This window comes from Ictalurus furcatus, chromosome 2, assembly GCF_023375685.1.
Source record: "Ictalurus furcatus strain D&B chromosome 2, Billie_1.0, whole genome shotgun sequence".
Taxonomy (NCBI): Eukaryota; Metazoa; Chordata; class Actinopteri; order Siluriformes; family Ictaluridae; genus Ictalurus; species Ictalurus furcatus.
Window position 1 is genome coordinate 31,759,239 of NC_071256.1, and position 13,868 is coordinate 31,773,106.

Genomic DNA, 13,868 nt, shown 5'->3' on the forward strand with positions numbered 1-13,868 from the left:
AGGGCTCAGAGCAGCAAGAGAGAATCAATCCCCAGGATTTTTGCCTCCTACATGCCAGGCTTTTCCTGGAAGGCTTTGTATCGGCATGGCCCAGTACGCCAGAATCTCACATGCTGTTGCGTTAGAACCAAGAGCCTCTGGCTCCTGCCAATCAAGCTTTTTTTGTCTCATAGTTTTTTCCAGGAGCAGGCTGGGCCAGTGGCAATAGAAGAGGCTGTGACATGTTTGTAGTATTCTTGCATGTTAGGGCCTATTGTTAGGCCAGGATTACCCATTTCATAGCATGCACAGATGCTTGCTGTATCAGACTCTAAGCAGAAGCATCTGCATTGACCTCTGGAATAAATGCTCAAGGTCCTGAGATACCAGCAAGGCGTTTGTTTAAAGGTACATGTGAAGGTTTTAAGTCCATCCTGAAACCCTTTAAATATGAAATGAAATATCAGTAATGTACTTTGCAATACTGTTGCTAATTTGTTTGATTATGGGTGTATTTTTGTTATGCCTTAAAAAGTTTGCAGTTGTCCGTTGCGTTGATATCACAGAGGGACATTGCTAGTGCATTTACAATGGAGTTCAATAGGAGATGAATTTTAATGATCTCAAGATAACAGTCAGGTTTTGCTAAGTACCCACTAAAAACAAAAGAGCAAGAGCTTTTTTTCTTACTCACCATTTTTTCAGTGACATTCAACGTGATATTAATGAGAAATCTAGCATAGAAGAAGTGGAGACCACAAATATTATAGTCAAAATTTCAGAATACAACACAGAAATGACTCGGATAGTTAGCGATCTACAAGATGACAAACACTATGGCAGCGATGAGTGAAAGTATTAGCATGAACGTTGAAGCTTTGGAGGCTGATCAGTTTGAACAGAATGTACAGATGAGGTGAGAAACCTGGACATACTAAATGACCAATAGTGCCCCTGGATTGTTCTCTTTCCATTTACATGAAGTGAAGGCTAAATCCCACTGGTACCACTATCAGGTAAACGATTGGCATTGTGGGTAATGCAGGAAACTGTTAACCAAAAGATTGATTCAATTAAACTCTGCATTTTGTTAAAAAGATCACAAATTGATTATAATTAATATGCCTTTTCATTAAAGGTCATTCTGAAATGTCTAATAGTATTAAATTTAGATGTTACTCCACTTTGTTGAACTAATGAAGCCCCTTTGATGAAATGTCTTCCATAATATTTGTGGGTACTTAACAGTTCTAGCTTTCTAGAACAAAAAAATAGGTTTACATAGACACCTTAAGACTACATCCAGGAGGACAAAATGAGAACCCTTTATAGTGTTCGATGAAATGGATTTTTTTTTAAATTATTGTACAGTCTACTGGGTATAACTATCATGGGGAATACATTCTTCTAACACGACATAGTGTTAGAAGATGCTGACAACTAAACACTGCTGCTGTATGTGTTGGCCAATTTTAACATCGTGACTTCATGTTCTGCCATCTCTGAAAATTTATGTGAAGCCCAAATATTTGAATAAGCAGTCCTTAACAAAAATAAAGAAGCCAAAATAAGCTATGATGAACTCATACCAGAGCTGCAAATAGTTAAAGGTCATAGTGAGGGCCAGGCTTTTCTCATGACTCTAAGCCTTGTGATGTTTTTTTTTGTTTGTTTGTTTGTTTATTTGTTTTTAACCAAAAACCTACAAAACTTTGCATCTTAATCGAATCTCACCACACTGAGCCTATTGTCTTTTGGACCTTCCTGAGGCAGAAAAGTTTGAGGGTTAGAACAGGAAAAGGGGTAGAAAAGTGGAAAAGGGAGTAATAGAAAACCACTAATTGGGATCAGACTGTCAACACTTTTTATTTCTCTGTCTGAGTGGTGCCTAAGAAAGATTAGCTCTTTATACTCAGAACAAACCTGCTGGAGAAAGCAGCGGAGGAGTGGAATCACACTAAACGAAAATAACTAAAAATCGCCATTTAGGCAAATTGAAATAATATTTATAATTTGGAGAGGGGATTACTAGAAATAACATCATTAATCTTATCACTGACATCTGCCAGGTGGTTGAGTGGGTTGTCCACTAATCCACTAATCGTAGGGTTGGCGGTTCGATTCCCGGCCCACGTGACTCCACATGCCGAAGTGTCCTTGGGCAAGACACTGAACCCCAAGTAGCTCCCGATGGCAAGTTAGCGCCTTGCATGGCAGCTCTGCTACCATTGGTGTGTGAGTGTGTGTGAATGGGTGAATGAGACAGAGTGTAAAGCGCTTTGGATAAAAGCGCTATATAAGCGTGCCATTTACCATTTACTAATGACACTCAGGGCCGGACATAACCATTAGGCAAAGGTCGGCAATTGCCTTGGGTCCCGAGCTACCAAGGGCCCCCAAATGCTGCATAAACATATGGTTAAGAAAGTTTTTTTTATAGTTTCTGTTAATTAATTATGTTTTTCTAAAAATCCACACACTAAAATGGCATCACGATGCTTCATGAGTGTCTCCCCTCAGTACCCACTACAGTGGACTATTCCACAATTTTACTGCACATCTGCGGAAATGATTCAGGAAGAAAGTAGCCAACTCGTGCAAATGTCGGCGATGTCACATGCAGTGTATAGACAGAGCAAAAATGAAGCGAAGCTACCTCAGCGGTGTTGAAAAAAGGAGAAAGCGGGAGGAAAGCAAAAAGTTTTTACCAAAGCAAAGAGTTTTAAATTAACAGATTTTGCCTTTGGCATGGAGGCAAGTTACAGTTCTGCAGGTGCTGGCAGCTCTAGCATTACAGCCAAAGAACAGCCAGGCTGGGACAGGCAGCAAGGTTTATTCTTTCTCTCTCTCTCTCTCTCTCTCTCTCTCTCTCATACACATATTCAGTTCAGTTTTATTTGTATAGTGCTTTTAACAATGGACATGGACATAGACATGCTCTTTCAAATATACATTTTCACATCCGCATATACACACACAAATCACTAAATCTGCCCCGATGACACTGAAGTAAATAATCATTCATTCATTCATTTATTCATTCATCTTTAGTAGGCGCTTTATCCTGGTCAGGGTTGTGAATCTGGAGTCTATCCCAGTAACACTGAGCACAAGATAGGATTACTCACTAAATGGGACGCTAGTGAAAATACAGTGCCCTCCACAGAAGGCTGTGAAAAATTGTCTTTATTGTTTAACCTTTTGATCATTTGTTAAAGAAATTCACAAAAATAATCTGCTCTCATGGATATCAAACAATTGCAAACACAACACAGGTTTATAAAAAAAAATTGTTAAATATAGGTGTGCAACAATTATTGGCACCCTTTTTAGTCAATACTTTGTGCTACCTCCCATTGCCAAGATAACAGCTCTGAGTCTTCTCCCATAATGCCTGATGAGGTTGGAGAATACATGCCAAGGGATCTGAGACCATTCCTCCATACAGAATCTCTCCAGATCCTTCAAATTTTGAGGTCCACGCTGGTTCAATTCAGTTCACCCCACAGGTTTTCTATGGGTTTCAGGTCAGGGGACTGGGATGGCCATGGCAGGACCTTGACTTTGTGGTCAGTAAACCATTTTTGTGTTGGTTTTGATGTATGTTTTGGATCATTGTCCTGTTGAAAGATCCAACCAGTACTCATTTTGTGTTTTCTGGCAGAGACAGTCACGTTTTCATCTAATGTCTGTTGATATTTGATAGAGTCCATGATGCCATGTATCCTAACAAAATGTCCAGGCCCTCTGGCAGAAAAAGAGCCCCAAAACATTAAGGAGCCACCACCATATTTAACCGTGGACATGAGGTACTTGTCCATATGGCTACCTCTCTGTGTGCGCCAAAACCACCTCTGGTGTTTATTGCCAAAAAGCTCTATTTTGGTTTCATCTGACGATAGAACCCGATCCCATTTGAAGTTCCAGTAGTGTCTGGCAAACTGAAGACGCTCAAGTTTGTTTTTGGATGACAGTAGAGGCTTTTTTCTTGAAACCCTTCCAAACAACTTGTGGTGATGTAGGTAACTTCGAATTGTAGTTTTGGAGACTTTCTGACCCCAAGATGCAACTAACATCTGCAGTTCTCCAGCTGTGATCCTTGGAGATTTTTTCGAACCATCCTCTTCACAGTGCGTTGAGACAATACAGACACACGTCCAATTCCAGGTTGATTCATAACATTTCCAGTTGACTGGAACTTCTTAATTATTGCCCTGATGGTGAAAATAGGCATTTCCAATGCTTGTGCTATTTTCTTATAGCCACTTCCCATTTTGTGAAGCTCAACAACAACCTTGCAGCTTGCATCTCAGAATCTTATCTTACTTAATCTTAAGTTATTTTCACTTGATATTATTAGACACCATTTTTTTTGCAGTGTAAAGCTTAAACCACATTTTATAATGCACTCATAATTAAATGATTAGATAGTTTTTAGTGTAGGATGTTTTCATTTCTATTTTCGGTGACAGGTAGTTTGGTTTAAACCATCAGGATAATTTTGTAGCAGTGGAAAGGTGCATATAGTGAAGTGGCTCATCCTCAGTGGAACTTTTTTCGTTTGTAGAATATGAATTATATACGGTAAAGTAGCACAAGGTTTCACTTTATTATTATTTTTAATTATAGGGAATACATTGTTTGTCAGGTAACATAATAGTAGGATATTATTATTCTAACATATTATACTTGACACATATTGGCTGGGTTAAAAATGGGGTTATGCCCATTTCATTACCTTGTCACCTACTTTAAAATTACTACTTGCAGATACAAGGTTCTGGCATTGCGTTCCTCATATTACCGTAAAATAGTACAAGGGATCTCATGCATGTAACATATCATATATTAGATCAGTGGGGTCAAAATAATATCAAGTCCCCTACTCAGTGATCAGGTTAGTATCTGAATGAAAGAATAGGTAATTTTTATTTCAAAGTAACACAAGGAAAAATGGTCATAATCGATTCACAACATGCTCATGAACACATTTTCCATGATTGTCTTCAATTATGGTGATTATAGATTTTCAGCAGGGTTGTGGTAAGTTATTAATGGTTGGCAAATGTTTTATTCATTGTTAAAAATTGCATAATTGTTTCATAATCTTTTTGCTTGTCATATATAATGCATCATAAATACATCTTGTACAGTAATGCCATGAAGGATTTAATTAACTACTTGTTTGGCCAACTGTTAAATTAGATTCAAATATTTGACAGGAATACACTTACACCTCTTTGTGTATTGTGGAACAATATTATCCTGAAAATGCAGAGTATGAAAAAATGTATGTATATTAGACTTATAACGAAATACAGTTAAATGGAAAGATGAATGGAAAAATAAGAGTACTTCCATTTACAATGAATCTATCAAATGATATTTATCCAAAATGATAAAAAATGAAATGTGTGTAAGAAGATTTGGCAAAGATTAGCCAGGCAATCTGAATTATGACTGAGATATCAGGTGGAATGTTAGGCTGTGGTGGGAGACGAATATTCAACTGCATTATCACATTCTGATTTACGTCACAGATGCAAACATTTGTTTTTACACTATGAATATCATGCAAATGTTTTGTTTTTATGCTACTAATATCTTATCATACACAATTTGACTATTTTTATTCCTCTGATAATGCAGAAACATCTGTAAAAGCCCTGATGTAATACAATGCCAAGTTATTAGTAATAATTTGCATGCACGATTGATCCAATTGCACACAGTTGCTGAATGTGCTTCAAGTGAAATATGCTTCAGGTATTCCAAAGAATAATTGTGTAAATGATGCAAAACTGGCTAACATGTAGGCAAAGAAACCAACATGCATATGCTTTTGCATGTGATAATTGTTCTAAAAAGCTACGGCAAGCTCTGATCTCAAAGACATTTCTTCTGGAAAAGCAAAAAAAAACCTAATGAAACTTGAATATAACACTGGTGAGGCACATGGACTATATTATGAGCATAAAACAAAAATGTGGAGTCATGAGTGTGCATTATGTGGTGAATTTCCAAAATGAAAAAAATTACAGTAATTTAGAGAAGCATTCTGATTGTTTTGACATATTAAAACCTAATTTTGATAAACTTTTATTAAGACTTGATAAATTATATATATTTGCCTTGAGCTGAGAAATACAGTCTTCCATGAATTTAATACAGTACATGCCTTTCGGTTGTATTCATTTATGAATGTAATCAGCATGTGTTAAGTGAATTTCAGGTTTAGTACATGGCACTGCAAGTGCAAAATTCAATTCAATTCAATTTTATTTGTATAGCGCTTTTTACAATGGACATTGTCTCAAAGCAGCTTTACAGAAACATATAAACATGGGATACAGATTTTAAATGTGCGAATTTATCCCAAGTGAGCAAGCTGGTGGCGACGGTGGCAAGGAAAAACTCCCTAAGATGTTAAGAGGAAGAAACCCTGAGAGGAACCAGACTCAGAAGGGAACCCATCCTCATCTGGGTAACAGTGTAAAAAAGTTAATTGTGGTTTCATATGAAGTCTGTTTGGCCTTAGAAGCAACCGTAGTCCCAGCAATCTGGAATTGGAGTAGATGAGAGCTCCATCCAGAGGTAGGACATCCGAAACGTATCAGGCAGGTCCGGAGAGCAGAAAGGATCAGGATTCATTCCTGTTCATAAATGCTGCCCTGTATTTTGCACCTTGTGGTAACCACAAAATTGCATATTCATTAAGGCAACCATGCCAATTTGACGAAACTACTATGACGGTAAATGGGACAGACTAACCTAAGACCTTGTTAGTAAACAATTTTTGCAGGTGTTTTCAGGCTTGTGTGTGTGTTTAGTCAATCACAGCCTATATTTTTTATTGCTGTAAATTGAATTTCTTTTATAATGCCTTCTTCATTTTGTGTTGAGGTTGTACTTGACTATAAAGCTCTGACTTGCTAGATTATTCCGACCAGTTAAAGAAGTAAATCCAATTTAACACTTTTCAGCTGTTCCAATATACTTTAGTGTTTAGGGACACTTGTAATCAAATGTCTGTCAGAAAGAGACAATTTTCACGTCACACAGTCACAAGTTTGTGCTTGTTAATGTGGGCAGGGAATTAGCATTCACACATTTATTGTGTGCTTCAGCTTGCTTAGTTTGGCAATTCCCACCTCTCCCATGCATGAACCTATGAGAGCATTTCCATTTGAACCAGGAGTTTTGGGGTTCGGGTGGTGGTTTGGTCATGGGAAAGAAGGAGCGATCCATCTAAGACGGGAGTGGCATGGAGTCATAACTCCAACGGCACAAGCTCACAGAAAATGTGATGAAAACATCATGTCTCTGGTTGACTGAGGGATTACAAGAGTATCCCATCAGCTTGGGTGACAAAGATTAAATTATTTACCAGCACTCTGTGGGTAAACATTTCCTGTGGTGTGTCATGGTGAGGATGTAGCAACTGCATGATGGTCCATCACCTTACAGCTCAGTTCCCTCTTCTGGTCCTGTATCTCCTCACAGGAAACTTGACATAGGAGTCAGAATATAGGGGAAAGAGACAGTTTTTCCATCATCTAGGTAAATCCAGTGGTAAGTCGAGATGAATGGACTTGAATACATTTTGCCACTCAGTACATCAGATGAAGCTCCTCAGATAAGTGGACTTAAATAGGGTTAAGATTATTTTGCATATGCCGTGTTTAGTCTAATTAAATTTTACCCTGGTGTATTTATCATGTTTGAACAATCACACACTCACACAAAAACCATTGGTGATATTTATCCGGTTCCAAGTGAACCCTAGTGCAGTTCAACTTCAGTGAAAGCATGACTCGACCCTTAATCGACCCAACTACAATCAGTGAATAAAAAAGCTGTGTGTGTTATATGTTTTTATTTATGAGCTGCAAACAGAGTAAAAAAAAAAAGGGTTGGAGTGTATGGGGTTAGAATTGTTTCATATTAACAAAAAAATGGAATGAGATCCACAAATATATGTTAGGAGTTTCACAAAAACGAATTAAATTCACACATAAATAAAATGAGATTTGCAAATATTTTTTTTTTTTTTTTTTTTTTTTTACAAATATGATTTTATGTCAAACACAACTCTTCTTAGCATTCTTACCTTTTCTTACAACTTCAACTGTGAAAATTTCATTCAAATTGGTATGGATTTTCTCGTTTCAGACATTTCAGGCAGATATGTTTCAAACCACCCAAACTAACAAACTGAGTTTTGACATTGCGATCTTGTAAACAACATATTTGGGTGGCTGTATGCAGGGGTAACTGCAGGGGTATGTACGGTGCATCCGGAAAGTATTCACAGCGCTTCACTTTTTCCACAGTTTGTTATGTTACAGCCTTATTCCAAAATGGATTAAATTCATTCTTTTCCTCAAAATTCTACAAACAATACCCCATAATGACAACATGAAAGAAGTTTGTTTGAAATCTTTGCAAATTTATTGAAAATAAAAAACAAAAAAAGCACATGTACATAAGTATTCATAGCCTTTGCCATGACACTCAAAATTGAGCTCAGGTGCATCCTGATTCCACTGATCATCCTTGAGATGTTTCTACAACTTGGTAAATTCAGTTGATTGGACATTATTTGGAAAGGCACACACCTGTCTATATAAGGTCCCACAGTTAACAATGCATGTCAGAGCACAAACCAAGCCATGAAGTCCAAGGAATTGTCTGTAGACCTCCGAGACAGGATTGTATTGAGGCACAGATCTGGGGAAGGGTACAGAAACATTTCTGCAGCATTGACGGTCCCAATGAGCACAGTGGCCTCCATCATCCATAAATGGAAGAAGTGTGGAACCAAAAGGACTCTTCCTAGAGCTGGCCGCCTGGCCAAACTGAGCGATCGGGGGAGAGGGCCTTAGTCAGGGAGGTGACCAAAAACCCTATGGTCACTCTGACAGAGCTCCAGCATGTCTCTGTGGAGAGAGGTGAACCTTCCAGAAGAACAACCATGTCTGCAGCACTCGATAAATCAGGCCTGTATGGTAGAGTGGCCAAATGGAAGCCACTCCTCAGTAAAAGGCACATGACAGCCCGCCTGGAGTTTGCCAAAAGGCAACTGAAAGACTCTCAGACCAAGACCAAGACAAAGATTGAACTCTTTGCCCTGAATGGCAAGCGTCATGTCTGGAGGAAACCAGGCACCAGTCATCACCTGGCCAATACCATCCCTACAGTAAAGCATGGTGGTGGCAGCATCATGCTGTGGGGATGTTTTTCAGCAGCAGGAACTGGGAGACTAGTCAGGATCGAGGGAAAGATGAATGCAGCAATGTACAGAGACATCCGTGATGAAAACCTGCTCCAGAGCACTCTGGACCTCAGACTGGGGCAAAGGTTCATCTTCCAACAGGGCAACGACCCTAAGCACACAGCCAAGATAACGAAGGAGTGGCTACAGGACAACTCTGAATGTCCTTGAGTGGCCCAGCCAGAGCCCAGACTTGAACCCGATTGAACATCTCTGGAGAGATCTGAAAATGGCTGTGCACCGACGCTCCCGATCCAACTTGATGGAGCTTGAGAGGTCCTGCAAAGAAGAATTGGAGAAACTGCCCAAAAATAGGTGTGCCAAGCTTGTAGCATCATACTCAAAAAGACTTGAGGCTGTAATTGGTGCCAAAGGTGCTTCAACAAAGTATTGAGCAAAGGCTGCGAATACTTATGTACATGTGCTTTTTTTGTTTTATATTTTAATAAATTTGCCAATATTTCAAACAAACTTCTTTCATGTTGTCATTATGGGGTATTGTTTGTAGAATTTTGAGGAAAATAATGAATTTAATCCAGTTTGGAATAATGCTGTAACATAACAAAATGTGGAAAAAGTGAAGCGCTGTGAATACTTTCTGGATGCACTGTATGCAGGGGGAACTCCATCCTACATCTCCATCCATCATGAGGCCTGGTACTATAGAATCGGGGTCTGGATTAGCTCTCAGCATGTAGCTCTTTAAACAAGCTTTCGAGAGGTCACAAACTGGGAGAAATTCATCAGCAATTGATCTATTCCCTGTTAGTAAAATCATTGCTGATTGTGTATTCTGGTAATGCCCTGGAACTTGGACGTGTGGATCGAGCTCTGCTCTATGTTCTCAGGAGTGCAGGACAGCAGCGCAAAGCTCGACAGTGGTGTTTCTTTGATCGGAATCCCTGAGAGCACTGATAGGTCAATTCATCACACTAGGTTCGCCCTTGTAAAACGAATTATAGGACTCAGGACTACTGGATGTTTTATTACATTAAGAGCACCATGCTGGGTCGCCATCAGACACCCATAAAAGTGTCCTTCACTTTATTAAGATGGTGACATCCCAGGGACATGTCCCAAATCACGAAGTGCTTGCCGAACATACACTATGTTCGTTCAGATGGAGACTAAAATAAATTAATCTGGAAAGTTTGCGCAAAAACCACAAGCTCCAGCCTTTACTAATAGATACTTTCATCTTTCATGTCTTTTCTATTCCTCCTTTTAAAAAAGAGAGCCTTGCTGTAAATAACCTGTTCCTGTTAATACTAATAATTTTGGCAGCAGTATCAGGGTAAGAGGGTGACTGAGCATAGGCACCCACAGTGACCTTCTTCCAAAAGCATGTTAGGCTTGCCACCACATCTTTTCCAGCTAACATAAACACAGCATTACATACCTCAGCATGCTCGGAAAAGATTGTGAACGCCACACATCTGAATGTACTGGATATATTGAAACAGACTGCAATGTACACTACATGAAATTCTCTTTGGTATGATATCTCAAGAACAAATGATTAAATTAAATTATTTATTTAAAGATTTATGTGGAATTAAAGATTTATGTGGAATTATCATTGTAAACAGCAGATTTTGGAATGTATTTAAAAAGAGTCAAGGTCACAGCACACTGAAAATAATGTAATTTGCTCTTTTGAAAATTACACATGATAAAATGTTGCTTGCCTATTCAGTTTAAATGTTTCTGGTTCAATGAAATAATAATAAGCAACTTTAAAGTGCCTTAAAATAAGCATATTTCGAGATTCTGATGTGCATGCCAAGTGAGAGTGGCCATATTGCTCCTGTGATGGGGTGTGGCTTATGAACTCAATTTGCATATTGTTTGTATTTCATCTTGAGTGCTTTTTTCTATATATCTTGTTTTATGATGGTTTTAAGGCCTAGGGCTATTGTGGTATGAAAGTGTTTTGGTAAAATAGTTCACTCTCGTTGTGTTTCTCAGTCAATTGTATGTGTGTGCAGGACTTGGTTAAGTAGTCATGTTGGTTTTTGCCAATTTAGTTTTTACAAACAGTGGCATATGTTCTTATTAGAGTACTACTTATGGTTTGAGCAGATTAAGGTGTTAGTCCTTTAGCAGTAGAAATCAGATGTTTCCAAATGAGAACAAGACACTACGTTTAGGATATGTGTACTTGTTACAGTGTTTAGATTTACGGATATTTATAAACATTCATGATATTCATGAAAAATAACAATCTGATTTAACTCATTTAAATGATTTAATGATCTCATGATCCATTTGCATATTTCAGTAACTCTTTTAAGGAACACTGTAATACAAAACAAAACAAAAAAAAAATCTTCATTCTGTTATGAGTAAAGAGAATCTTATTGTCCTACCTTTTTTTCCATGCAGGTGTTTTCGATCTGGATCACACTATTCTCTGGGGCCACATCTGAGCTCACATGCGACACTCTGCTACTGCTCTCCACCAACCTCACAGGTGAGTGTGTACTCTTCTGTCGATTACATAGTCGATTACCTTTCCAAACACTAAGCATTACGGTTATATTGCATTATATAAGAATGGACATATGGAGCCATGTAATGGTTTCTCTGAGTTTAAGGGTTTGACTGATGTCTATTTAAACATATTTAAATATTAGGATTATGCACACTGGTATTTCATCCTAAATTAAAGCTGCCCAACTAGGGTTTTTAATCCGTCACAGAATGTTAAGCATAAAATGCGCCCAAAAATGTTGGGCTTATGTTTCATGAAGCGGATGGAGAGATGCAAGTGCAGGTTTCTGTTTTTTTATTATAGCCAATATGGTAGACAAACCAAAGGGCTAGGTAATACTCAGGAACATAAGACAAAAGAATAAATGTGAAATATCAGTCAACTTTATTGTCATTTTTAGCACATCCCATAGCAACGGATGAAAATGAAACACAGTTCCTTCAGGAAACTACAGTGCAACATGTAGAAGACGTTAACAAGGAGTAAAAGACAACAGTAAATACAAACAATAAACACAGGAAATAATACATTAAGGTACACAGAATCACAACAAATTAAACAAGTCACATAAATAGGAAATATATATAAAGTGTAGCAGTGGTAGGGAGATGAGGCATACAGTTAAAAAAACAGTGTATCAGTACTAAGTTAATAAAAAAAAAGTATATATAAATATATATATATATATATATATATATATATATATATATATATATATATATATATATACACACACATACATACACACACACACACACACACAGAGTTGTTGCAAATAGTATTTAATAATAACATTGTATTTATTGAGTTACTTGTGCTCATTTGTTTTTCGCTTGAAAATGTTTGTTGTTTTAATCACATGCGAACAAGATGTTCCAAATAGCTTAAAATGATTTACTATTATCCAAACAGGTCTCACATTTCTCCAGTGCTTGATTTTTTAAAAATTATTTCAGCTTCATTTTAGTGCTAAAATTAATGAAGGATCTTAAATGGTCTGGGTATGTATCAGCAATTACTCTGTAGCTAGTAACAAGCGGAAGGTTCATTTAAGTTGAATTTAAATAAGAATATCCACAAAACACATTTTGTCTTTATATATATTTATAAACAGTGTTGTTGCGTCTACGATGACAAGAGTCACCAATTTTTGGTTTTATGAGAACCTTAAAGGTTGTGTTAGTGCCTGCTCTACTGCTAATATGGATCAATTTCAACAATTTAAGAATATTTTCATTACCCAAAATTATTTGAGTGCATTTGTTCAAGTCAAGTCCTGTCAAGTGGCTATAGTGTCATTTCAACTAAATACAGCTGGCACAGTATACAGTGAAACAAAACAACGTTCCTCCAGGACCATGGTGCTACATAAAACAACACACTAACTACATGAGACGACACAGAACTAAATAAGACCTACATATTTTTACAATAAGACGTACACATTTTCACACTGTTTTACAATGTTAAAAAGCTTTGTGATGTTAGCTGATATTAGCTAACATTTAAATTAAAATGGGTCAATAATGTGAGCTTAAAAGCTAAATGGCTCATTTTCAAAAGGTCTTCAGTCAAAATGGGTCAGAAAACTACACACTATTCATGCTGAAATGTACTGCAGAATAAATTTTTTTCATGATTTGATTTCTAGATTTTGTGCAGTGAAACAAATAGAAACAATTAAAAATACGTTATTTTTAACTACTTTAATGAAAAATATAAATTAATCTAGAGCGCAGCAAGAAAAAGAAAATTAAAAATATTTCCTTGTTTTCATTTGAATTTCAAAACATAAAAGACAAACAGTGAATGCAACAGACATGTCCATAGTCATTTGATTGGGATAAGTGCTGGGATGACTGGAGGTCATCGTGTACCTCATATTGTTTTTGAAAAATGGAAAGCAAAGCAATGACAGTTTGTTTGCTTCTGATATAATTCCTCATCTTTTTTATGTTTACGTTTATTTAATGGATCAGTCTATGCTAATATCCCTATACCTTCTTGAAGGTTTGATGGGTGGAACAGTGTGTATTCCAAGTGGTCAGAAAAAAAACATTGTGCAGAATTAGTACAAAATAAGGGGGCATGGTGGCTTACTGGGCACGAATCCCACCTCTG

General features: G+C 37.4%; 1 protein-coding gene across 1 annotated transcript in view; it reads left to right on the forward strand.

Moving 5' to 3' along the window:
- crhr1 (corticotropin releasing hormone receptor 1) overlaps positions 1–13,868 on the forward strand; it is a 170,228-nt gene that overhangs the window by 35,020 nt on the left and 121,340 nt on the right. The window contains exon 2 of the mRNA XM_053614612.1: positions 11,639–11,726. Within this exon, the coding sequence (XP_053470587.1) occupies positions 11,639–11,726 (88 nt within the window). The remainder of the gene's footprint in view (positions 1–11,638; positions 11,727–13,868) is intronic.